At 41.7% G+C, this 25,328-nt stretch overlaps 3 protein-coding genes across 3 annotated transcripts in view; all 3 read left to right on the plus strand.

The window, feature by feature from the left end:
- Window positions 1–25,328, plus strand: part of LOC115537680 (uncharacterized) — a 52,035-nt gene that overhangs the window by 24,701 nt on the left and 2,006 nt on the right. The window contains exons 3-15 of the mRNA XM_030349725.1: window positions 13,745–14,122; window positions 14,535–14,858; window positions 14,992–15,264; window positions 15,393–15,465; window positions 15,587–15,620; window positions 16,697–16,734; window positions 21,614–21,671; window positions 21,895–21,964; window positions 22,282–22,659; window positions 23,072–23,395; window positions 23,529–23,801; window positions 23,929–24,001; window positions 24,090–24,123. Coding sequence (XP_030205585.1) covers window positions 13,745–14,122; window positions 14,535–14,858; window positions 14,992–15,264; window positions 15,393–15,465; window positions 15,587–15,620; window positions 16,697–16,734; window positions 21,614–21,671; window positions 21,895–21,964; window positions 22,282–22,659; window positions 23,072–23,395; window positions 23,529–23,801; window positions 23,929–24,001; window positions 24,090–24,123 — 2,330 coding nt within the window. The remainder of the gene's footprint in view (window positions 1–13,744; window positions 14,123–14,534; window positions 14,859–14,991; window positions 15,265–15,392; window positions 15,466–15,586; window positions 15,621–16,696; window positions 16,735–21,613; window positions 21,672–21,894; window positions 21,965–22,281; window positions 22,660–23,071; window positions 23,396–23,528; window positions 23,802–23,928; window positions 24,002–24,089; window positions 24,124–25,328) is intronic.
- LOC115537203 (Schwann cell myelin protein-like) overlaps window positions 2,974–25,328 on the plus strand; it is a 39,923-nt gene continuing 17,568 nt past the window's right edge. The window contains exon 1 of the mRNA XM_030348931.1: window positions 2,974–3,164. The gene's annotated coding sequence lies outside the window, so the exon portion shown is untranslated. The remainder of the gene's footprint in view (window positions 3,165–25,328) is intronic.
- Window positions 5,439–6,594, plus strand: LOC115537205 (nectin-3-like). Its single transcript, XM_030348934.1, has 2 exons — window positions 5,439–6,023; window positions 6,157–6,594. The coding sequence occupies exons 1-2, from the start codon at window positions 5,582–5,584 to the stop codon at window positions 6,504–6,506; spliced, it is 792 nt and encodes a 263-aa protein (XP_030204794.1). The 5' UTR covers window positions 5,439–5,581; the 3' UTR covers window positions 6,507–6,594.

Below are 25,328 nucleotides of genomic sequence, written 5' to 3' on the forward strand. Positions count from 1 at the left end.
TCTTCTGAGCTTTATTGGAACTATATTTGTCTGAGGAATAAATACCTTAAAACGTATCCTGCTTTTGCTTCGCACTTGAGTCACCCTAGCTTTCTGTGTACCAAACCGTGACATGGTCATTACTAATAATACCAATACTCTTTGGCTGGGATGATGAGGCTTTAGACAATCAAGTCATTTTAGCCTGAATACATAGGTAAAAAGCACCAGAGCAGGTTGCTAGTACCATGGACAGTATCAGAACGATAACTTGTTGTACTAAATGGATGTGGTAGGCTACACCACGGGATGCATCTGCAGACCACTAGCACATGAATAAAGGTAAGACGTGATATTTATTGCTTAAGATTTGCTAGTGCTGTGGTGAGGTCTTTTGTGTTTTTTGCACTCAAGTGGTCAACTGTTTTAACTTGCAATTGATAGTCGGTGGAGTCAGTCTCTTGTTGACACAAAGTGACTTTTGGTCATTCTTGCTTTGCTTGAATTTTGGAATAATTGTGGGGGGGAGTGCATGAGTTTTGGTCATAATGCCTGACGTAGGCTAGATTGGATGGAATGGGTGTTGTGAATTGAGAACAGCCAGCTCATGATGTGATACAGCATTCAGCTGTGCAACAAATATTTTTTCATTTTCAATCTTGACGACTTTTGTAGTGCTGTGTGTAGCCACACGTTTGCCCCTTCTGAACTTAAACATGCAGTTAATTTCCTTTCCTAGCTCCTCTTGTTTATTTTGGTAGCTTAACCATGTCATGTCACGTTGTCAACATTGGATACATGGAGCAGAACATAGTGGGTCATATGTCCGATGCATTTTAGAAATCAATTTCCAATCCAGGTTGCAATTAGGGATAAGGGCTTATTGAATAATTTAAAGGAATTGGGAAACCCATGGATATGTTTGTCACTTAAGATGTGGAACAAGGTAATAGTGCAAAAATAACCGGAAGGATGCAGTAAAGGTCTTGAGATGGTGCGCATTTGATCCAGATTTTTTGCCTAAAAGATGGGACGCCAGATTTAAGAGGTGGGGGTCGCAAGGTTTAACAGCATATTGCACATTTTTGCATAAGGGGACCATGAATAGCTTTCAAAATCTGAAGAGGCAGTTTGGCTTCGATAAGGGAGATTTTTACAGATTCCTTCAGGTCCGGCAATATATTGACCAGATACAGAATGGGTGTACACAAGTAGGCTGGGATAATATTCTGTTAAAAGTGTTTATAGATGCTTATTCTGCTGGCTCTAACCAGAAACGTATCTCAAGACTCTACAAGGGGTTACAACAAACAAAATGTAGTTCACTGTATACAAAACAAAAATGGGAACATGAAGGAAACTTTGTTCTAAAGGATGAAGATTGGGAGAACCTATGTGAGGTACAGTGGAAAACTGACATTCAATTTAAATATGATTCTTTATATATGGGTGCCACAACATCAGATAGTGTTTCTTCTAATGTCAAATATTTATTTTGGATCCCAAGTGCTGCTAGTAGAAAAGCTATTACTAGAAGGTTGTTAAAACCAGGAAAACCTACTGTGGAGGTATGGATTGACATTATCGATGATATTTTTAAGATGGAAAGGATCACTTTTGCTTTGAGACTGCAACAGTTTTGTGAAAAGATGGGAAAGATGGGTAACGTATATCACACCAATACGACCATCATTTGTCTAAAGTAGATTGTTGTGTCCTTTTTGTTTTCTTTTATTTTCCCTCTGTAGAGGGCTTTTTATGTCACTGAGGTTTACCCCAAAATGTTTGTTTATTGAGTTCTTGTTCTTATTTTACTATATTTAAAAAATGCTTATGTGGATATATTACAGTATATGTATGAGGTCCTATTGGGTCCCTGCTAACTTTTGTACTGCTTATTGAACCTGTGATACTTTTCTGTGGGCTATTTACATCTACAGATGGCTTTGTGAGAAGCATGATATGTATTGTTATTGACTGTAATGTATGGAAAATCCAAAAAATAAAAATAATAATGTGACAATATCATAGCATGCATACATATAATTTGGCTGCATCATTGGTCATTGAATTTCTAATAAAGCCAAAGTTCGATAAGATGAACTTAACCCTGTGACCAACTTTTATTACATGAGATTCAAAGGAAAGTTGAGAGTTGATTAGGAGGCCTAGGTAGTTGAATTCAGAACTTTTCTTTTGAGAAAAACATGCTGATTGTTTTTGATGCATTTAGTTAAAGGCTTGATTGAATCAGCCAAGTTGAGATGCGATTCAGTGCATTGGTGAGTTTTGCTGCAGCCTGAAGTTTATTACTGCCATGTGTATAAATCACAGCGTCATCAGCATAAAGCTGAATCTCAACATCAGAGCAAGTCATTTATGTAAAGACTGAACAAGAGTGGACCTCGTATAGATCCTTATGGTACACCATTTAGTGTATCCAGCGCAGTCGATTTTTTATGGCGCAGTCACACACACACAGGAGAGTTTGGCAATGAGTACCTTATGATTTATTCTTTCAAATGCTTTTCTCAGGTCCAAGAAAACAGCCCCAACAGTACCTCCCATGTCCCTCATAGACTAAATGTTTTCAAGTACGAGGAAGTTGGCAGTGTATGTAGAATGATTGGCTCTGAAACCAAATTGCATGGGATGCAGTGAGAAGGAGCTGTTGTTTAAATGGAAATTAAGTTGTTCTGCTATCCACTTCTCTGCTACTTTGGACACTACGGGCAAGATGCTGATTGGTCTGTAATTACAAATAGCCTGAGAACTGCAACCATTCATCTGGCTAATATGTGGTTGAGAAGAGGAAGTATCACAATGCTGTAAATAGCATTTCCTGCTTTTCACAAGCCATGTTCTCCTTATAAGTTCAAGGGACAGGAGTATTAGGTCTGATCAAAGTAACTCTTTACTTTGTGCATTTAAGGCCTCACTCAAGGAGAATATTACACATAATTACTAATAACTGACATCAAGGTTTATTAGCCGTGCATGAATCATAACGAGTGGTCACATAGGGTCAATCACTAAAGTTGGAAGTATCTTTGATATTGAATCACTAAAGGTGGAAGTATCTTTGGTATTTAAGTAGACCTAGATCTAACAGCGCATTAGTGCGACACAGTTCTTCTTTGAGAACAAACTGCCCGTTGGCTGTGAAAAAGCGCCTACTGCTCGCGGTAAGGAATTAAGACAAACATTAAAACATTTCTTTAAAGGCCTAGAATAAACGGATTAATGCATTTTCTTGTAACTTTTGTTGCTCCAAGTAGCCTACTGTATTTCCATATTCGTTATTTGTTGTCTTTGTAACAAGGAAGATGTACAGTAGGTACCTTAACCCAGACCACATCTAAACTAAAACGAATGTACCTTGACTACTTCTTTGAATTCATGATGCAGGAGATGAGGTTCACAAGATGCATCACGATGATGAAGTTTGAAATGCTACTGAATGTCATCTTTGTTGCAGGTGAGCGGTGTTCATTTGTTAAATTGTGAATATTTAGTTCCATGCACTGAATATGTTTAGGCATTGGCACGCCAACAGACCCGTCAGGGGTAATTCGGAATTTTGGACATTGGACCTCATTGCCAAGTGAGCCAGTGTGTTATTTGTCATTGGAGACCGTTTTCAACACGTTTCATTCAGTCCTTCTAATTGCAGGGATCGCTGGTGCTAGGCTAGCGCAAGTCGACGGTTCCTGCTAGCCTGCCAATAAAAACAGCTTTACCCACTCCACAGTGCAGCCGAGGCAAATCAATTTTAACGCCAGACTACCGATGTTAATGTCTGTGTTGATAGAATAATGTTAGGAATTAAAACTGTCCATGCATCGCAATGAACGCATTACATTTTGTAGTAGTAGGTGCCTAGGTTATATCAGTTTGCAGCTGCCGTAGCCTGCTTTCAACTATAGTGAAGTATAAACTAAATGCAATGCGATGCAAGGGTAGTTTTCTTTCTAACATTATTCTATCAACAGACATTTACATTGATAGTCATGCGTGTACTGTGGAGTGGGTAAAACTGTTTATATTGGCAGGCTAGCAGAAACCATCGACTTGCCCAAGCCAATCACCAGCGATCTCTGCAACTAGAAGGACTGAATGAAACGTGTTAAACGGTCGCCAAAGATACATAACAAACTGGCTCACTTGGAAATGAGGTCCGATGTCCAAAACTTTGAACTACCCCTTTCATGGACCCAGAATGAGTCATATGTTTTACATCTAATGGACTAAATGCTAATCTGCATGTAATCAATCTCTGAAATGAAGCCGGTATCCATGCTCAGAATGTGATGCTGGTCTAGTAGAGGTGTGGCCAGGCTGTTAGAGGAGGAGGTGGTGGGACAGGAAGGATGCATGTCATGGGCCATTTTGTGTAAAAAATGCTTGTGTTGCAGGTGTTGAAACAGACTGTCGTGCAGCCCTTGCTGCATCCATGCCAACCCAGATAGAGGCATTGAGTGACACTTGTTTGCAAATTCCATGTTCATTTGATGCAGTACCATCCAATCTACTCCATAAAAACAAACCTTTTATTGTTTTTTGGCTAAAATCGACCCACGATTTTGGGCCTCATCCAGAAAGTGTGGTTTTCAACGGTAGCAAAACCCATAATATCTATCCAATAAGTATCATTGGGAACATGAGTGAATACAACTGCACAACCGTTTTTGCAAGGCTGAACTTAAGTTATGCTGGCACATATTACTAAACAGCCCTTACAAGGCAACTGACACCTGCTATCCTCTTACAATCACAGTTAAAGGTAAGAGAACCCTTTTGGTTTGGGGGTCAATTTTTTGATTAGTCATTATTATAATTATTTTTATTCCTATTTCAATATTATTACAGGGTTCCTACACATTTTCCATTTAAAAATTCCATACTTCTCCTGACTAAAATTTTCAGACGTTTCAGACAGGTTTTTCAGTCAATATTAAGCATTTGAATACCAATTGTTAGATGCTTATATATAAAAAAAATGGGCAAAAACATTGAGAGGCTACGGCTAGATGCTTTGACGAAGACGACAGTGCTTTTACCCCTGCATATGGCTGAAATTTGCCGCCTCCCCCATGTTGGATATGTCGAACTATTTCAAGCATAGTTTGCATCTAGCTTTATTTTCCCACTTGGTATCCTTCATCAAGTCGCACAATCGTGCAGCGAAAGTTAACAATGGTAACCAGACACCGTTCTCAAGACAGCTTGAGTAGTTTCATATCATCGACAGGTAGGCTATGTTGTGTTAGTAAGCTTGTTTTGATTTGTATATATTTATATATATATTTTTTTAAGTGAGATAATAGTCTGGAAACAACACAAAAAAAAAAATCATACTCCTTACTCAAATTAAATTCCATACTTTTCCATACTGCGTAGGAACCCTGTTATTATGATCATTCTTGATTTTCGGCTACTCCCTGAATAGGTAGAAATACTTGTTCTCCTGTTCTCTGAATTTTAGTATTGATACCACATAATTGTATTTTCACTTTAAAGAATGTTTTAACATTGTTTTTTGCCAGTGTCATATTGTATTTATACTTATTATGGACTATGGGGTGAGACACACTTTGTCCCCATGATTATTCCCCACTATGGAATGTACTGGTCAACACCAAACATGCTGCATTCATTCATGTGGATATTAAAGCTACATTTCAGCGTAATGCAAATGTTTCTTGAAAACAACCACGTAGATTCAGCCCCAGCACCCTCCATACAGACCCTCCAGGAGGGAACACTAACGGAGGGGAGCAGGGTAACGTTCACCTGCAGGGCCATCGCACCCTGTCCCACCCAGCCGCCTCACCTGAGCTGGAACCAGTCAGGAGGCCCTGAGGGCCGGCCGGAACCGCACGGAGACCAAGAGCCTAACGTCAGGACCCGGCGGCTGATTATCACTCTGTCGGACCGACATGACGGGGTCCGCCTCACCTGTCTGGCGGAGTATCCGGTGAGCGACCCAGCAGGCGGGCCCAGCATCAGAACAGCAGAGAGCGTCGTGACGCTCAACGTTTCCTGTGAGTGACCAGCAGACGGTCCAATCAGTGAGCCGGGACGGCTGAGAAGCAGAAAGACTTTACATACTGCATTCAAATCCGTCAACAGCGGAACCATAGCTTGAAATTAAAGACTTATCTTGTGTTCCTGTAGATTCCCCGAAGGATACGCAGGCCTCCGTCAGCCCCCCCACGGTGTCGCTGGGCAGTGTGGTCAACCTGACGTGCACCAGCAGAGCCAACCCCCCCGTTCTCCGGTTCACCTGGTTCAGGAGCAGTGCGGAGGGACCACTGAACGTGTCAGATGGATCTTTGTACAGCTACAATGTGTCCAGCTACAGAGAAATCTACTACTGCGTGGCCACGAATCCCTTGGGAAACCAAACATCAGAAGAGATTAAGCTAACTATTATCGGTAAATCAACTTCTTCCCATAGACCCTTTAATAAAAACCTAACTAGGCCAATAACACATATCCCAAATATATCCCTCAACAATCTCTAAATGGATATGACAATGCCCCAGTGATCTTCCATGATTTGTCTCCTCCAGGATTGAATGTTCCTCTGATAGTGAGATTTTTTGGCACCGTCTTCTTTATTGGTCTGGTAATCTCTGTCCTGTAAGTAAAACCCACACACAATTTAGTTTGAACAATGAAGAGGTAAGATAAACCTTTCCAGTATGCGTGCTGGGTCCGTCTCCGTTCTAACCCATGATCCCACCTCATGTTTTTAGGTGGTCACTGAAGAAGCCAACTCGGCAACAGGTAGGAACCACACTGTGGTGGACAGCGTACTCGCATCCTGCACTTGAACGTAGAAATGGTTTACCCTTAGAAGGTAAAGTAAAAAAGTTTACTGAATTGATTAAAAAAACCGACTTCAACGTGGCAATGACCTCATTAACATTTTTGTAGGAGCCAGTCATTTCTGTAGGCTACATCCTCTTATTTTAGGAATCCTCAAAAGTATTCCTCGTAAAACTAATTGATAGGACTTCTTGCATGCATGACTGAAATTCTATCTTTTTGCTACAATTGAGCAAATATTCAAATTGAATTCAAATTAAAAAAAAAAATCATGGTAATTAATCAAGCAAAGAACGGAAAAAAAATGCTAATAAACTATACTATGAATAAAAGTCATTTTGATTATAAATGTAAGCAGACTGATAGCTGCTCTTTCATCATGCCTTCCAAGCCGTTGTTTCCCAATTCAACCCCTCCGTGCAAAGCGATTTTTTTAGTTTAACAAACCCCAGATTCTTGGGGTCCCAATCATGTGATTATGCATAAGGTCTTAATTGTTTGGCCCAGGATTGATGAAAATAAGGTGATCAGAATAAAGCTGTCTCACCTGGTATATAAGATGCATTTGCTCTCCGTTCAGATGAATTGGACTGCAGTCATGTGAAAGTAGCCCTGGGATATTGGCATAATCAGACAAGCCGCGTTTCTGCTCTTTAGAATATCTCATCTCATACAGAAGCAGTCAACCACAACACATATTCTCACAGAGCCAACTATGGGAAAGACAACTATGCTATACTTAGCCTTCATGTGAACATATTTTAGTTATTCCAATAATTCAACGATAACTTAGCTCTCCCAAAATAAACATAACGTTCTCAGCTACCTCAATGAACACATATTGTTCAAATGTTTTCTTAGTAGGTTGGCCATTATTCTATTGGAACCACTTGTTCACTCTTCTTTCAGTTCATGTATTCATGTATTAATGCTTTTCCACAGAATCCAATATGCAAGGCGTCAGACAAGAAGGTGGAAGAGTAGATCCACTGCGTAGAGATCGACTTTGCCAAGCGTGGTGCTGTGCAGAACCCAGGTCTGCAGTGTAAAAAAGAAACATAAAAAAAACGGAAAGATGTCTGGCAGCAAAGTCTTCAGACGGATAGTGTCAAATTACAGTGAATAAGAAGAGTACCACATTTAATGTACTGTAAAATACTACTGCATACTACTGCAATCTTCTATTATTATTTTATTCACGTAAAATAACTTATTAATGATGATATAAAACGCAATAAAGACGTCCGAAAAGGGTTCACAGCCATAATATTGTTTTTTTTACTAAAGAAATAATTCAATATTTTGAACCCTGGGCCCAAATGAGGAGATGATTTCAGTAAGGATTGCTAAAAGAAGAAACCGGAACTTCTCTAGCTCTCTGTTCCGCCTGTCCGGTGACACTGGGAAGCCCCCTCCTCCTCTACTGCATGGATACCTGTACCATTCGAAACAATTGTAAACATTCAAAACATGACACTCACAGTATTATCATACCAAGTACGTCATCTTGAAAGGTAAAAAAACAAGCTTTGCCAATTAATATGTGCCATTTGGAAAGGAAGTATTTTTCATTGAGAAAGGTCAAGATGCTCAAGAATTCAATGTACAATATAAGTTACTTTTGAAAGCAAAACTCAAAACACTGAATCTACATTTACATTCTAGGGGTTTACATCAATAAACAGCACCAGAAATACCTAATATTATGTGATAGATAAACCATTAAGTTAGTAATGGAAAAGCATTGCAGTATTTTGCTCACTTCACAGGTCATGCTTTCAATGAATAAAATACAAAATTACACTGGGTTTATCCTTTAAATTGATATTAACTCTTGGTAGACCTTTGCATTGTACTGTACATGTGGTAAGTCCAAAATATTGATCTTCTTCAGCAGATGCTCCTGTGCTCCATAAGTAGGGTAAGCAGTGGCGGACTCAGGGGGGGGGGCAGGGGCGACCGCCCCCCCTCGTGGCTAAATGGTTGAAAAAGCGTGCTAAAGTGCCCTTCAAGAGTGTCGAAAACCAGAGGAAATGCCTTATTGGCTGCCCTTTTCACGTGCAAAACATGATTAGGTGCCCTGTAGGGTGCTCCTTCATACAATAAATTATGATGATGTGCCCTCTAGAACAAGAAAATTCAATGACGTGCCTTAATGAGTGCCCTTATAGTCCCCTTCTGCCCGTTTGGTGCCCTTCTAGTGCCCCCTTTAGTACCCTGATAGTCCCCTTCTGCCCGTCTGGTGCCCTTCTAGTGCCCTGATAGTCCCCTTCTGTCCATCTGGTGCCCTTCTAGTACCCTGATAGTGCCCTTCTGCCCGTCTGGTCCTTCTAGTGCCCTTCCAGTGCCCTTCTAGTGCCCTTCTAGTACCCTGATAGTGCCCTACTGCCCGCCTGGTCCTTCTAGTGCCCTTCTAGTACCCTTCTGCCCGTCTGGTCCTTCTAGTGTCCTTCTAGTGCCCTTCTAGTACCCTGATAGTGCCCTTCTGCCCGTCTGGTCCTTCTAGTGCCCTTCCAGTGCCCTTCTAGTGCCCTGATAGTGCCCTTCTGCTCGTCTGGTCCTTATAGTGCCCTTCTAGTGCTCTTCTGCCCGTCTGGTGCCCTTCTAGTGCCCTGATAGTCCCCTTCTGCCCATCTGGTCCTTCTAGTGCCCTGATAGTCCCCTTCTGCCCGTCTGGTCCTTCTAGTGCCCTGATAGTTCCCTTCTGCCCGTTTGGTCCCTAAAGTGCCCTTCTGCCCATCTGGTGCCCTTCTAGTACCCTGATAGTGCCCTTCTGCCCGTCTGGTCCTTCTAGTGCCCTTCCAGTGCCCTTCTAGTGCCCTTCTAGTACCCTGATAGTGCCCTACTGCCCGCCTGGTCCTTCTAGTGCCCTTATAGTACCCTTCTGCCCGTCTGGTCCTTCTAGTGTCCTTCTAGTGCCCTTCTAGTACCCTGATAGTGCCCTTCTGCCCGTCTGGTCCTTCTAGTGCCCTTCCAGTGCCCTTCTAGTGCCCTGATAGTGCCCTTCTGCTCGTCTGGTCCTTATAGTGCCCTTCTAGTGCTCTTCTGCCCGTCTGGTGCCCTTCTAGTGCCCTTCTGCCCGTCTGGTGCCCCTGAGGTTGAAAAAGTGTGCTAAAGTGCCCTCTATGGTGGTGAAAATGAGAGAAAGTGCCTTATTGGCTGCCCTCTTCACGTGAACAAAAATTAATGAGTGCCCTAGGTTGCCCCTGATGATGATTCCTTCTGGAGCAAGAATATGGCAAACCGAAAAAAACATGTTGTGGTTAGCTATTGAGGTGCAGACGTTCCTCTCTTTGGTAGCTGACGAACGGGGAATGCGAGGCGTTGCTTTCATGTGGCGTCGCCATGACAAACAGCTACATATAGTGGTACTTAAATCTCCACTGGATAACGAAGCAAAAAGCGGATTAAGAGTATGTCAGTACCCATAGTGGAAAAGTGCAAAATGATGTGAACAACTAATTTTGGTGTTTATGAAGTCGCCAGAATAAGGGGAAACAGTGTCTTTGAAGTAGATTTTTTTCTGGGGGAGGATCCCCAGAGCCCCCGTTTAAATTATGAGCACGACTATACTTTTAAGTACTACATGGAGATGTAACAAGTGCCCCGAATTGGACCTTCAAGGCAGCGCTTGCTAAGGTTAGGGGATAGGACCATCCAGGCAACGCTGTCTTTATGGATCCGTTGGGGGAACAAAACACCTTCAAGTTAGAATAGCCAATGTGTCCGCTGGTGGGGCCCCATGTTGTCCAGAATGTGCCCTTTTTATTTTTTCGCCCCTGTCCTTCAAACAGTCAGAGTCCGCCACTGAGGGTAAGGTTAAATCAGCTCTTTGTCTGTTTGTTTATGTGTATTTTTTCTGTCTGTCACAAGTGTCTGTTCCACACTTGTGAAGCACAGAAGCAGCTGATCAAGAGCAATATGTAGCAATATGTCATGGCCACTAAACTCTATGACCAAACAATAAACAAAGTTCAATATCTTCAAGGGAAGTGGCCCGGTTAATAAACCAACAGTATGAGGCTGTGCCCATGAAGGAGTGCAGGTCGCAGGTAAAAGCCTGAAAACACGGTTATTAAGATGTGATCAGTTGTTGATTACAATTCTGAATTTAAAATAATTCATGGAGATCAAAATATTCTGTTCAAGGCCATAATGCAGATCTTTCTTTGAATAGGTACAGCGCCCCCCTATCGACTGGTACAGCACCCCTATTGACTGGTACAGCGCCCCCTGTCAACATGTACAGTGCCTCCTATCTACTGGAAGAGCGCCCCCTGTTGACTGGCCGTAGAAACAGCAACACATCACGTGTGTCAAACTTCTGCCAAACAAAACAAAATGGATGACACTCCTTTTATTCACAGTGGCAAACGCAACATTTTAAGATACCTAGTTTAAAATGTGTTACGATAACATCTCTACCGGTAAATGTGCATTTAATCTTCATGTATATGATGTTTAGATTGTGTGTTCATGCAACTTGAAGTTGTCATGGTGATCCATGTTGACGCAGCTCCTATTTTGTGTGAATCAATGTCTTTCTGAGCAGTTGTGTTAAGGGTTATTTTATGTAACTGACAATGTTATTTAAAAGGAATGGATTTCATTTATTCTTCATTGGGAAAGATGAGGACGACATCAATGCAATGAATGAAGTGAAAGGAAGACTTAAAACATTGTCAAAGGCTTCAAAGCGCATCACCATGGGTTTCATAGACATGCAATAAGTGAAGCGGACACAACATTCAAGGGGTACAGATGACATGGGAGTGAGATCGAGACTAATACGAATCAGGGCATTAAGGTTTACTAAAAGTAGTAGATAATCTAGTATAAATCAAGCCCTACAGGAAGTGATGTAATGAGGTGACCTGGGGTCTATTTAATATGAAAGAGGGCATATTGGGGACATATGTATTCAATATCGCAAAACATCATCAAAATTCACCATTGAAACATCTTGGAAATAAAAGATATTGCAATGAATACCTGAAGTAATTGGAAAGAGATTGGAACTGGGCGATCAGAACTGTTAACCAGGGGGTGCCCTGGGATCACTCTGTGAAAATCACATGTCTCTGCAATAAAATACATAATATGAATGTAATCTTAAATGATGGTTCATTACCTGTCATTTTACAGATTAATTTACAAATGTTGATGCCTGCACGTATCTTTACATCCACAAAATCCACACGGTCCAAGAAAAAAAGAAGGAACATTTAATGTAAAATAACTTATTATTATTATTTCCTCATATTGTTCCCAAGGGGAGGAGCAGACCTCCGAGTATGTTAAGATCACTGCTCAACAGGCTAATAACACACAGATCAGGGCTGAACTGGAGAAACACTGAATATCATAATTTGTAACAAGATCGATTTTGCATCCACTCATGTCAGCAAAATAATACTCTGTTTAAGCATCTATGACTCACTACAGCCAACCAGTAGCAGGACTCAGTACAGCAGGACTCAGTACAGCAGGACACACTACAGTAGGACTCAGTACAGCAGGACTCAGTACAGCAGGACTCAGTACAGCAGGACTCACTAAAGCAGGACTCACTAAAGCAGGACTCACGACAGCAGGACTCACGACAGCAGGACTCACGACAGCCAACCAGCAGCAGGACTCACTACAGCAGGACTCACTACAGCAGGTCTCACTACATTAAGACTCGCTACACCAGGAGGACTCCCTCCAGCCAAGCAGTAGTAGAGCTTGAAAAAGCTTCACCATAGGAATTGACTGACTTTTATTGTTAAACAAAACTATGGTTCTGGTTTTGTTTGTCGTATGTCAGTTAAAAAGAACTTGGAATAAGTTATAATCAATGTACATTTTTTACATAGTAGGCTTTCTATACTCGTTTTAAAACACAAAACTCTTTGTTGAAGCTTTTTCCAGCTTATCCTTTGTCCAAACAGACAGTAACTATGCTCACTTAATACAACACAAGCCTTTTCATTTTGTGAATCGATCGGTTTTAACCCAACTCAGATTGTAGTGTGAATACAAATTCATTTGGTGACAAAATATTGATTATTTTTATATTTACATCCAGAGGACTGCCGCCACACATTTGCTTCATGTATGGTTGAGAGGAGGAAGTACTAGGATCAAGGTCCATCAAGGTTGATTAGCCTTGCATGGATCATCAAGAAGAGAGTCACAGAGGGACAATCGCTAAAGGAGGAAATATCCTAACTTCTCTATTTAGGTACACCCATGTCTAACAACGCATTGGTGCAACACTGTTCTCCTTTTACAACAAACTCTGCCTGTTGGCTGTGAAAAACCACCTGCGGCTCTCGGTAAGGAATTAATACATTATATACATTCTTTTTTATAAGGCCATGAATAAACTGTTTAAGGCATGATGTTTTTAGTTTTTTGTTCCATGTAGCCTACTGTATTTTAATAGTTGTTATTTGTTGTGATTGTTCAACAACGAAGATGTAGGTACCTTAACCAAGTCCACATTAAAAACGAAGACAATTGTCCCTTAACTCTAACCTTCTTTGAATTCATGATGCAGGAGATGAGGTTCACAAGATGCATCACGATGATCCAGTTGGAAATGCTACTGAATGTCATCTTTGTTTCAGGTGAGTGGTGTTCATTTGTTGAATTTGTTGAACTAAATTTGAATATTTAGTTCCAAGTAATGAATATGCTTAGGTATTGAGTTTGACACGCCAACAGACCCGTCCTACAAGACACAGAATCTATAATTAGTTTTACACCGAATTGGACTATCGGCTAATCTGCATGCAATCGATGAATCGTAAATGAAGCCTGTATCCATGTTCAGAATGTGATGCCGGTCTAGTAGAGGTGTGGCCAGGCTGTTAGAGGAGGATGTGGTGGGACAGGAAGGATGCATGTCATTGGCCAATTTGTGTAAAAAATGCTTGCATTGCAGGTGGTGTGGGATCCTGTCCTACAGTTTTTCATGCATCTATGCCAAACAAGATGGAGGCATTGAGGGACACTTGTTTGCAAATCCCATGTTCATTTGATTCACTACCATCAAATAAAATAGATAAAAGCCAACCCATATTGGGTGCATGGATAAAATCGAACCCCTATTTTGGGCATGATCCAGAAAATTTGGTTTTCCACAGCAACATACAAGATAATATCTATCCAATTAGTATCAGTGGGAATATGAGTGAACACAACTGCACAACTGTTTTTACAAACATGATCTCAAGTTATGCTGACGTATATTACTTCAGAGTGGAAAGCACCAGTTTCTTTGGAACTGACATCTGCAGTCCTCTTACAATCACAGTTAAAGGTAGGAGAACCCATTTGGTTTGGGGGGCTATTTTTTGATTACTCAATGTTATAATTATTTGTAGCCTATTTCAATATGATTATGATCATTGCTGATTATCGGCTACTTCCTGAGGTAGATATTCTCGTTCTCTTTGTCTAGAATTAAAGTATCGATACCACTGCATAGTATTTTCATTTTAAATAATGTTTTTACAACGTTTTATGACAGAGTCATATTGTAATAAAGCTTATTATGGACCATGTGCTGAGACACACTTTTTGTTTCCCTCATACAATCTTTAATGTGTTAATGATGATTATCCTCCCCTCTTGAATACACTGGTCAACACTGAACATGCTGCATTCATTCATGTGGATATTAAAGCTACATCTCAGCCTAATGCAAATGTTTCTTGAAAACAACAACGTAGATTCAGCCCCAGCACCCTCCATACAGACCCTCCAGGAGGGACCACTAACGGAGGGGAGCAGGGTAACGTTCACCTGCAGGGCCATCGCACCCTGTCCCACCCAGCCGCCTCACCTGAGCTGGAACCAGTCAGGAGGCCCTGAGGGCCGGCCTGAACCGCACAGAGACCAAGAGCCTAATGTCAGGACCCGGCGGCTGGATATCACTCTGTCGGACCGACATGACGGGGTCCGCCTCACCTGTCTGGCGGAGTATCCGGTAAACGACCCAGCAGGCGGGCCCAGCAACAGAACAGCAGAGAGCGTCGTGACGCTCAACGTTTCCTGTGAGTGACCAGCAGACGGTCCAATCAGTGAGCCGGGACGGCTGAGAAGCGGAAAGAGTTTACATACTGCATTCAAATACGTCGATAGCGGAACCATAGCTTGAAATTGAAGGCTTATCTTGTGTTCCTGTAGATTCCCCGAAGGATACCCAGGCCTCCGTCAGCCCCTCCACGGTGTCGCTGGGCAGTGTGGTCAACCTGACGTGCACCAGCAGAGCCAACCCCCCCGTTCTCCGGTTCACCTGGTTCAGGAGCAGTGCGGAGGGACCCCTGAACGTGTCAGATGGATCTTTGTACAGCTTCAATGTGTCCAGCTGCAGAGGAATCTACTACTGCGTGGCCACGAATCCCTTGGGAAACCAAACATCAAAAGAGATTAAGCTAACTATCAGCGGTGAAAGCGTCGGTATGTCAACTTCTACCCATAGACCCTATAATAAAACCTTGCTATAACACATATCCCAGATATATCCCTACAATCTCTAAATGGATATGACAATGCCCCAGTGATCTTCCATGATTTGTCTCCTACAGGATTGAATGTCCCTCTGATAGTGAGATTCTTAATCGGTATCGTCTTCTTTATTGGTCTGGTCATCTCTGTCCTGTAAGTAAAACACACACAATTTAGGTTGAACAATGAAGAGGCAAGATGAACCTTTCCAGTATGTGTGCTGGGTCCGTCTCTGTTCTAACCCATGATCCCGATTCCCGCCTCATGTTTTTAGGTGGTCACTGAAGAAGCCTTCAACTCGGCAACAGGTAGGAACCACACAGTGGTGGACAGCATACTCGCATCCTGCACTTGAAGGTAGAAATGGTTTACCCTTAGAAGGTAAAGAAAACAAGTTTACTGAATTGATAAAAAAAAAAAGACTTCAGCATGGACAATGACCTCATTAACATTTTTGTAGGATTCAGTCATTTCTGTACATCGTCTTATTTCAGGCAATCTCAAAAGTATTTCTCGTAAAACTAATTGATTGGAAATTTTGCAGGCACGACTGAAATTCTATCTTTTTGCTACAATTGAAAAAATATTCAAATTTAATTCAAATTTAAAATAATCTTCATGAAAATCAATCAAGCAAAGAACTGACATTTTTTTCAAAAAAACGACCAAGAGTAAGAGTAATTTTGATTATGTAAGCAGACTGATAGCTGCTCTTTCATCATGCCTTCCAAGCCGTTGTTTCCCAATTCAACATTTGAAATAACTGCTGGAGTGTGTGTGCACCCCTCCGTGCAAAGCTATTCTTGAATTCAACAAACCCCAGATTCCTGGGGTCCCAAGCATGTGATTATGCATAAGCTCTTAATTGTTTGGCCCAGGATTGATGAAAGTAAGGTGATCAGAATAAAGCCGTCTCACCTGGTATATAAGATACGTGAGATAAGCGTCTTAGAGTACCATATTAAGCGCTATATAAATTTCATTTATTATTATTATTATTATTATACATTTGCTCTCCGTTCAGATGAATTGGACTGCAGTCATGTGAAAGTAGCCCTGGGATATTGGCATAATCAGACAAGCCGCGTTTCTGCTCTTTAGAATATCTCATCTCATACAGAAGCAGTCAACCACAACACATATTCTCACAGAGCCAACTATGGGAAAGATGACTGCTATACTTAGCCTTCATGTGAACATATTTTAGTTATTCCAATAATTCAACAATATCTTAGCTCTCCCAAAATAAACATAACGTTCTCAGCTACCTCAATAAACACATATTGTTTAAATGTTTTCATAGTAGGTTGGCCATTATTCTATTGGAACCACTTGTTCACTCTTCTTTCAGTTCATGTATTCATGTATTAATGCTTTTCCACAGAATCCAATATGCAAGGCGTCAGACAAGAAGGTGGAAGAGTAGATCCACTGTGTAGAGATCGACTTTGCCAAGCGTGGTGCCGTGCAGAACCCAGGTCTGCAGTGTAAAAAAGAAACGGAAAAAAAACGGAAAGATGTCTGGCAGCAAAGTCTTCAGACGGATAGTGTCAAATTACAGTGAATAAGAAGAGTACCACATTTAATGTACTGTAAAATACTACTACATACTACTGCAATCTTCTATTATTATTTTATTCACGTAAAATAACTTATTAATGATGATATAAAACGCAATAAAGACGTCCGAAAAGTGTTCACAGCCATAATATTGTTTTTTTTACTAAAGAAATAATTCAATATTTTGAACCCTGGGCCCAAATGAGGAGATGATTTCAGTCAGGATTGCTAAAAGAAGAAACCGGAACTTCTCTAGCTCTCTGTTCCGCCTGTCCGGTGACACTGGGAAGCCCCCTCCTCCTCTACTGCATGGATACCTGTACCATTCGAAACAATGATAAACATTCAAAACATGACACTCACAGTATTATCATACCAAGTACGTCATCTTGAAAGGTAAAAAAACAAGCTTTGCCAATTAATATGTGCCATTTGGAAAGGAAGTATTTTTCATTGAGAAAGGTCAAGATGCTCAAGAATTCAATGTACAATATAAGTTACTTTTGAAAGCAAAACTCAAAACACTGAATCTACATTTACATTCTAGGGGTTTACATCAATAAACAGCACCAGAAATACCTAATATTATGTGATAGATAAACCAGTAAGTTAGTAATGGAAAAGCATTGCAGTATTTTGCTCACTTCACAGGCCATGCTTTCAATGAATAAAATACAAAATTACACTGGGTTTATCCTTTAAATTGATATTAACTCTTGGTAGACCTTTGCATTGTACTGTCCATGTGGTAAGTCCAAAATATTGATCTTCTTCAGCAGATGCTCCTGTGCTCCATAAGTAGGGTAAGCAGTGGCGGACTCAGGGGGGGGGCAGGGGCGACCGCCCCCCCTCGTGGCTAAATGGTTGAAAAAGCGTGCTAAAGTGCCCTTCAAGAGAGTCGAAAACCAGAGGAAATGCCTTATTGGCTGCCCTTTTCACGTGCAAAACATGATTAGGTGCCCTCTAGGGTGCTCCTTCATACAATAAATTATGATGATGTGTCCTCTAGAACAAGAAAATTCAATGACGTGCCTTAATGAGTGCCCTTATAGTCCCCTTCTGCCCGTCTGGTGCCCTTCTAGTGCCGTGATAGTCCCCTTCTGCCCGTCTGGTGCCCTTCTAGTGCCCTGATAGTCCCCTTCTGCCCGTCTGGTCCTTCTAGTGCCCTGATAGTCCCCTTCTGCCCGTCTGGTCCTTCTAGTGCCCTGATAGTTCCCTTCTGCCCGTTTGGTCCCTAAAGTGCCCTTCTGCCCATCTGGTGCCCTTCTAGTACCCTGATAGTGCCCTTCTGCCCGTCTGGTCCTTCTAGTGCCCTTCCAGTTCCCTTCTAGTGCCCTTCTAGTACCCTGATAGTGCCCTACTGCCCGCCTGGTCCTTCTAGTGCCCTTCTAGTACCCTTCTGCCCGTCTGGTCCTTCTAGTGTCCTTCTAGTGCCCTTCTGCCCGTCTGGTCCTTCTAGTGCCCTTCCAGTGCCCTTCTAGTGCCCTGATAGTGCCCTTCTGCTCGTCTGGTCCTTATAGTGCCCTTCTAGTGCTCTTCTGCCCGTCTGGTGCCCTTCTAGTGCCCTTCTGCCCGTCTGGTGCCCCCAAGGTTGAAAAAGTGTACTAAAGTGCCCTCTATGGTGGTGAAAATGAGAGAAAGTGCCTTATTGGCTGCCCTCTTCACGTGAACAAAAATTAATGAGTGCCCTAGGTTGCCCCTGATGATGATTCCTTCTGGAGCAAGAATATGGCAAACCGAAGAAAACATGTTGTGGTTAGCTATTGAGGTGCAGACGTTCCTCTCTTTGGTAGCTGACGAACGGGGAATGCGAGGCGTTGCTTTCATGTGGCGTCGCCATGACAAACAGCTACATATAGTGGTATTTAAATCTCCACTGGATAACGAAGCAAAAAGCGGATTAAGAGTATGTCAGTACCCATAGTGGAAAAGTGCAAAATGATGTGAACAACTAATTTTGGTGTTTATGAAGTCGCCAGAATAAGGGGAAACAGTGTCTTTGAAGTAGATTTTTTTCTGGGGGAGGATCCCCAGAGCCCCCGTTTAAATTATGAGCACGACTATACTTTTAAGTACTACATGGAGATGTAACAAGTGCCCCGAATTGGACCTTCAAGGCAGCGCTTGCTAAGGTTAGGGGATAGGACCATCCAGGCAACGCTGTCTTTATGGCTCCGTTGGGGGATCAAAACACCATCAAGTTAGAATAGCCAATGTGTCCGCTGGTGGGGCCCCATGTTGTCCAGAATGTGCCCTTTTTATTTTTTCGCCCCTGTCCTTCAAACAGTCAGAGTCCGCCACTGAGGGTAAGGTTAAATCAGCTCTTTGTCTGTTTGTTTATGTGTATTTTTTCTGTCTGTCACAAGTGTCTGTTCCACACTTGTGAAGCACAGAAGCAGCTGATCAAGAGCAATATGTAGCAATATGTCATGGCCACTAAACTCTATGACCAAACAATAAACAAAGTTCAATATCTTCAAGGGAAGTGGCCCGGTTAATAAACCAACAGTATGAGGCTGTGCCCATAAAGGAGTGCAGGTCGCAGGTAAAAGCCTGAAAACACGGTTATTAAGATGTGATCAGTTGTTGATTACAATTCTGAATTTTAAATTAATTCATGGAGATCAAAATATTCTGTTCAAGGCCATAATGCAGATCTTTCTTTGAATAGGTACAGCGCCCCCCTATCGACTGGTACAGCACCCCTATTGACTGGTACAGCGCCCCCTGTCAACTTGTACAGTGCCTCCTATCTACTGGAAGAGCGCCCCCTGTTGACTGGCCGTAGAAACAGCAACACATCACGTGTGTCAAACTTCTGCCAAACAAAACAAAATGGATGACACTCCTTTTATTCACAGTGGCAAACGCAACATTTTAAGATACCTAGTTTAAAATGTGTTACGATAACATCTCTACCGGTAAATGTGCTTTTAATCTTCATGTATATGATGTTTAGATTGTGTGTTCATGCAACTTGAAGTTGTCATGGTGATCCATGTTGACGCAGCTCCTATTTTGTGTGAATCAATGTCTTTCTGAGCAGTTGTGTTAAGGGTTATTTTATGTAACTGACAATGTTATTTAAAAGGAATGGATGTCATTTATTCTTCATTGGGAAAGATGAGGACGACATCAATGCAATGAATGAAGCGAAAGGAAGACTTAAAACATTGTCAAAGGCTTCAAAGCGCATCACCATGGGTTTCATAGACATGCAATAAGTGAAGCGGACACAACATTCAAGGGGTACAGATGACATGGGAGGGAGATCGAGACTAATATGAATCAGGGCATTAAGGTTTACTAAAAGTAGTAGATAATCTAGTATAAATCAAGCCCTACAGGAAGTGATGTAATGAGGTGACCTGGGGTCTATTTAATATGAAAGAGGGCATATTGGGGACACATGTATTCAATATCGCAAAACATCATCAAAATTCACCATTGAAACATCTTGGAAATAAAAGATATTGCAATGAATGCCTGAAGTAATTGGAAAGAGATTGGAACTGGGCGATCAGAACTGTTAACCAGGGGGTGCCCTGGGATCACTCTGTGAAAATCACATGTCTCTGCAATAAAATACATAATATGAATGTAATCTTAAATGATGGTTCATTACCTGTCATTTTACAGATTAATTTACAAATGTTGATGCCTGCACGTATCTTTACATCCACAAAATCCACACGGTCCAAGAAAAAAAGAAGGAACATTTAATGTAAAATAACTTATTATTATTATTTCCTCATATTGTTCCCAAGGGGAGGAGCAGACCTCAGAGTACGTTAAGATCACTGCTCAACAGGCTAATAACACACAGATCAGGGCTGAACTGGAGAAACACTGAATATCATAATTTGCAACAAGATCGATTTTGCATCCACTCATGTCAGCAAAATAATACTCTGTTTAAGCATCTATGACTCACTACAGCCAACTAGTAGCAGGACTCAGTACAGCAGGACTCAGTACAGCAGGACACACTACAGCAGGACTCAGTACAGCAGGACTCAGTACAGCAGGACTCAGTACAGCAGGACTCACTAAAGCAGGACTCACTAAAGCAGGACTCACGACAGCAGGACTCACGACAGCAGGACTCACGACAGCCAACCAGCAGCAGGACTCACTACAGCAGGTCTCACTACATTAAGACTCGCTACACCAGGAGGACTCCCTCCAGCCAAGCAGTAGTAGAGCTTGAAAAAGCTTCACCATAGGAATTGACTGACTTTTAGAGTTAAACAAAACTATGGTTCTGGTTTTGTTTGTCGTATGTCAGTTAAAAAGAACTTGGAATAAGTTATAATCAATATACATTTTTTACATAGTAGGCTTTCTATACTCGTTTTAAAACACAAAACTCTTTGTTGAAGCTTTTTCCAGCTTATCCTTTGTCCAAACAGACAGTAACTATGCTCACTTAATACAACACAAGCCTTTTCATTTTGTGAATCGATCGGTTTTAACCCAACTCAGATTGTAGTGTGAATACAAATTCATTTGGTGACAAAATATTGATTATTTTTATATTTACATCCAGAGGACTGCCGCCACACATTTGCTTCATGTATGGTTGAGAGGAGGAAGTACTAGGATCAAGGTCCATCAAGGTTGATTAGCCTTGCATGGATCATCAAGAAGAGAGTCACAGAGGGACAATCGCTAAAGGAGGAAATATCCTAACTTCTCTATTTAGGTACACCCATGTCTAACAACGCATTGGTTCAACACTGTTCTCCTTTTACAACAAACTCTGCCTGTTGGCTGTGAAAAACCACCTGCGGCTCTCGGTAAGGAATTAATACATTATATACATTCTTTTTTTAAGGCCATGAATAAACTGTTTAAGGCATGATGTTTTTAGTTTTTTGTTCCATGTAGCCTACTGTATTTTAATAGTTGTTATTTGTTGTGATTGTTCAACAACGAAGATGTAGGTACCTTAACCAAGTCCACATTAAAAACGAAGACAATTGTCCCTTAACTCTAACCTTCTTTGAATTCATGATGCAGGAGATGAGGTTCACAAGATGCATCACGATGATCCAGTTGGAAATGCTACTGAATGTCATCTTTGTTTCAGGTGAGTGGTGTTCATTTGTTGAATTTGTTGAACTAAACTTGAATATTTAGTTCCAAGTAATGAATATGCTTAGGTATTGAGTTTGACACGCCAACAGACCCGTCCTACAAGACACAGAATCTATAATTAGTTTTACACCTAATTGGACTATCGGCTAATCTGCATGCAATCGATGAATCGTAAATGAAGCCGGTATCCATGTTCAGAATGTGATGCCGGTCTAGTAGAGGTGTGGCCAGGCTGTTAGAGGAGGATGTGGTGGGACAGGAAGGATGCATGTCATTGGCCAATTTGTGTAAAAAATGCTTGCATTGCAGGTGGTGTGGGATCCTGTCCTGAAGTTTTTCATGCATCTATGCCAAACAAGATGGAGGCATTGAGGGACACTTGTTTGCAAATTCCATGTTCATTTGATTCACTACCATCACATAGAATAGATAAAAGCCAACCCATATTGGGTGCATGGATAAAATCGAACCCCTATTTTAGGTATCGTCCAGAAAATGTGGTTTTCCACAGCAACATACAAGATAATATCTATCCAATTAGTATCATTGGGAATATGAGTGAACACAACTGCACAACTGTTTTTACAAACATGATCTCAAGTTATGCTGACGTATATTACTTCAGAGTGGAAAGCACCGGTTTCTGTGCAACTGACATCTGCAGTCCTCTTACAATCACAGTTAAAGGTAGGAGAACCCATTTGGTTTGGGGGTCTATTTTTTGATTACTCAATGTTATAATTATTTGTAGCCTATTTCAATATGATTATGATCATTGCTGATTATCGGCTACTTCCTGAGGTAGATATTCTCGTTCTCTTTGTCTAGAATTAAAGTATCGATACCACAGCATAGTATTTTCATTTTATATAATGTTTTTACAACGTTTTATGACAGAGTCATATTGTAATAAAGCTTATTATGGACCATGTGCTGAGACACACTTTTTGTTTCCCTCATACAATCTTTAATGTGTTAATGATGATTATCCTCCCCTCTTGAATACACTGGTCAACACTGAACATGCTGCATTCATTCATGTGGATATTAAAGCTACATCTCAGCCTAATGCAAATGTTTCTTGAAAACAACAACGTAGATTCAGCCCCAGCACCCTCCATACAGACCCTCCTGGAGGGACCACTAACGGAGGGGAGCAGGGTAACGTTCACCTGCAGGGCCATCGCACCCTGTCCCACCCAGCCTCCTCACCTGAGCTGGAACCAGTCAGGAGGCCCTGAGGGCCGGCCTGAACCGCACGGAGACCAAGAGCCTAATGTCAGGACCCGGTGGCTGGATATCACTCTGTCGGACCGACATGACGGGGTCCGCCTCACCTGTCTGGCGGAGTATCCGGTAAACGACCCAGCAGGCGGGCCCAGCAACAGAACAGCAGAGAGCGTCGTGACGCTCAACGTTTCCTGTGAGTGACCAGCAGACGGTCCAATCAGTGAGCCGGGACGGCTGAGAAGCGGAAAGAGTTTACATACTGCATTCAAATACGTCGATAGCGGAACCATAGCTTGAAATTGAAGACTTATCTTGTGTTCCTGTAGATTCCCCGAAGGATACCCAGGCCTCCGTCAGCCCCCCCACGGTGTCGCTGGGCAGTGTGGTCAACCTGACGTGCACCAGCAGAGCCAACCCCCCTGTTCTCCGGTTCACCTGGTTCAGGAGCAGTGCGGAGGGACCCCTGAACGTGTCAGATGGATCTTTGTACAGCTTCAATGTGTCCAGCTACAGAGGAATCTACTACTGCGTGGCCACGAATCCCTTGGGAAACCAAACATCAAAAGAGATTACGCTAACTGTCAGCGGTGAAAGCGTCGGTATATCAACTTCTACCTATAGACCATATAATAAAAACCTTACTATATAGGCTACATATCCCAAACATATCCCTACAATCTGGATATGACAATGCCCCAGTGATCTACAATGATTAATCTCCTACAGAGTTGAATGTCCTTCTGATAATTGGTGGATTCTTTGGTACCGTCTTCTTTATTGGTCTGATCATCGGTGTCCTGTAAGTAAAATACACAGTAACATACATCTTTATCTTTAGATATAGATCTATATCCGTTCTAACCTGTGATCCCACCTCATGTTTTTAGGTGGTTACAGAAGAAAATTTCAACACAGCAACAGGTAGGAACCACACCGTACTCGCATCCTGCACTAGAAATGGTTTACCCTAAGAAGGCAAGCAAACAAGTTTACTGAATTTCCAAATGGTACCAAACGACTTCAATGTGGACGATGAACTCATTAACATTTTTGTAGGTTGCAGTCATTTCTGTACATTGTCTTATTTAAGGCATTGTTAAGATTATTTGCGAAAAACGAAAGAATAAGCTTACTCGCAGTAATTTGTTTTTGCTGCAATAAAGAAAGGATTCTAATTGACTAAACGTATCCAATGGTCTACAGGGGAATTACTCAAGCAAAAATCTAATCATAGCCCTTCGAAAATAAACATGATACAATTATACTCTGCTATAGCAATAAATACATAGGTGGTACGGTAGAGTAGTACTATGTATTTCTTAGGCTCAATTTAGACGAGACGATCTGGACACAAATCGCCAAAGTGGTGTTGCGTTCTCACTTTTTATTCCGCGTAGACGAGCGTCTTTTGGGGGAAATCTGTGTGCATATACGATGACGCAAAAGTGTGTGAAATTGTTGTTGTTTGCCTGTATTGCACATGGATGTGACGTATAAACGAGAGGCACGTCTGATCAAATAATTTGTCGTTTTCACCCGCATGCGTCGTCGTGTTAACAGGGCCTCCTAGTTTACACACTAGGGGGAGCCGTCTTAAACAAGGTAGCTCTCAACAAACAAAATAAATCAAATAAATGTTTTGCCATGGTGCCCAAAAATGGCAGAACCAAAGAAACACAGAATAGCAAGTGAGTGCAGGGGGGAAATGTGCAATGGGAGATGTGCAATGAAACTGTTGCAGTGATGAAAGACTATAATGTACGGCAACACATGAAACCATCAGACCTACACTGGTGCCGAGCAAGAACAAAAAGTTAAAGGTCCCATGGCATGAAAATTTCACTTTATGAGGTTTTCTAACATTAATATGAGTTCCCCTAGCCTGCCTATGGTCCCCAAGGACTAGAAATGGCGTTAGGTGTAAAATGAGAGGCATCCTGCTCTGCCTTTGAAAAAACAAAGCTCAGACGCGCCGAGTGTGTGTGTGTGTGTGTGTGTGTGTGTGTGTGTGTGTGTGTGTGTGTGTGTGTGTGTGTGTGTGTGTGTGTGTGTGTGTTGTTATTTGAATAACCGTTCGGCTGGGGTTGGGTTCTCTGACGTCTCTGGTATTTCCATAACGAGACTCG

The sequence above is a fragment of the Gadus morhua genome, chromosome 23, assembly GCF_902167405.1.
Source record: "Gadus morhua chromosome 23, gadMor3.0, whole genome shotgun sequence".
Taxonomy (NCBI): Eukaryota; Metazoa; Chordata; class Actinopteri; order Gadiformes; family Gadidae; genus Gadus; species Gadus morhua.

Coding starts and splice junctions, on each gene's coding strand:
- LOC115537205 (XM_030348934.1), top strand. CDS start 5,582: ATGATTATTCCCCACTATGGAATGTACTGGTCAACACCAAACATGCTG. Junction 6,024..6,156: donor CGTGACGCTCAACGTTTCCT/GTGAGTGACCAG, acceptor GTGTTCCTGTAG/ATTCCCCGAAGGATACGCAG.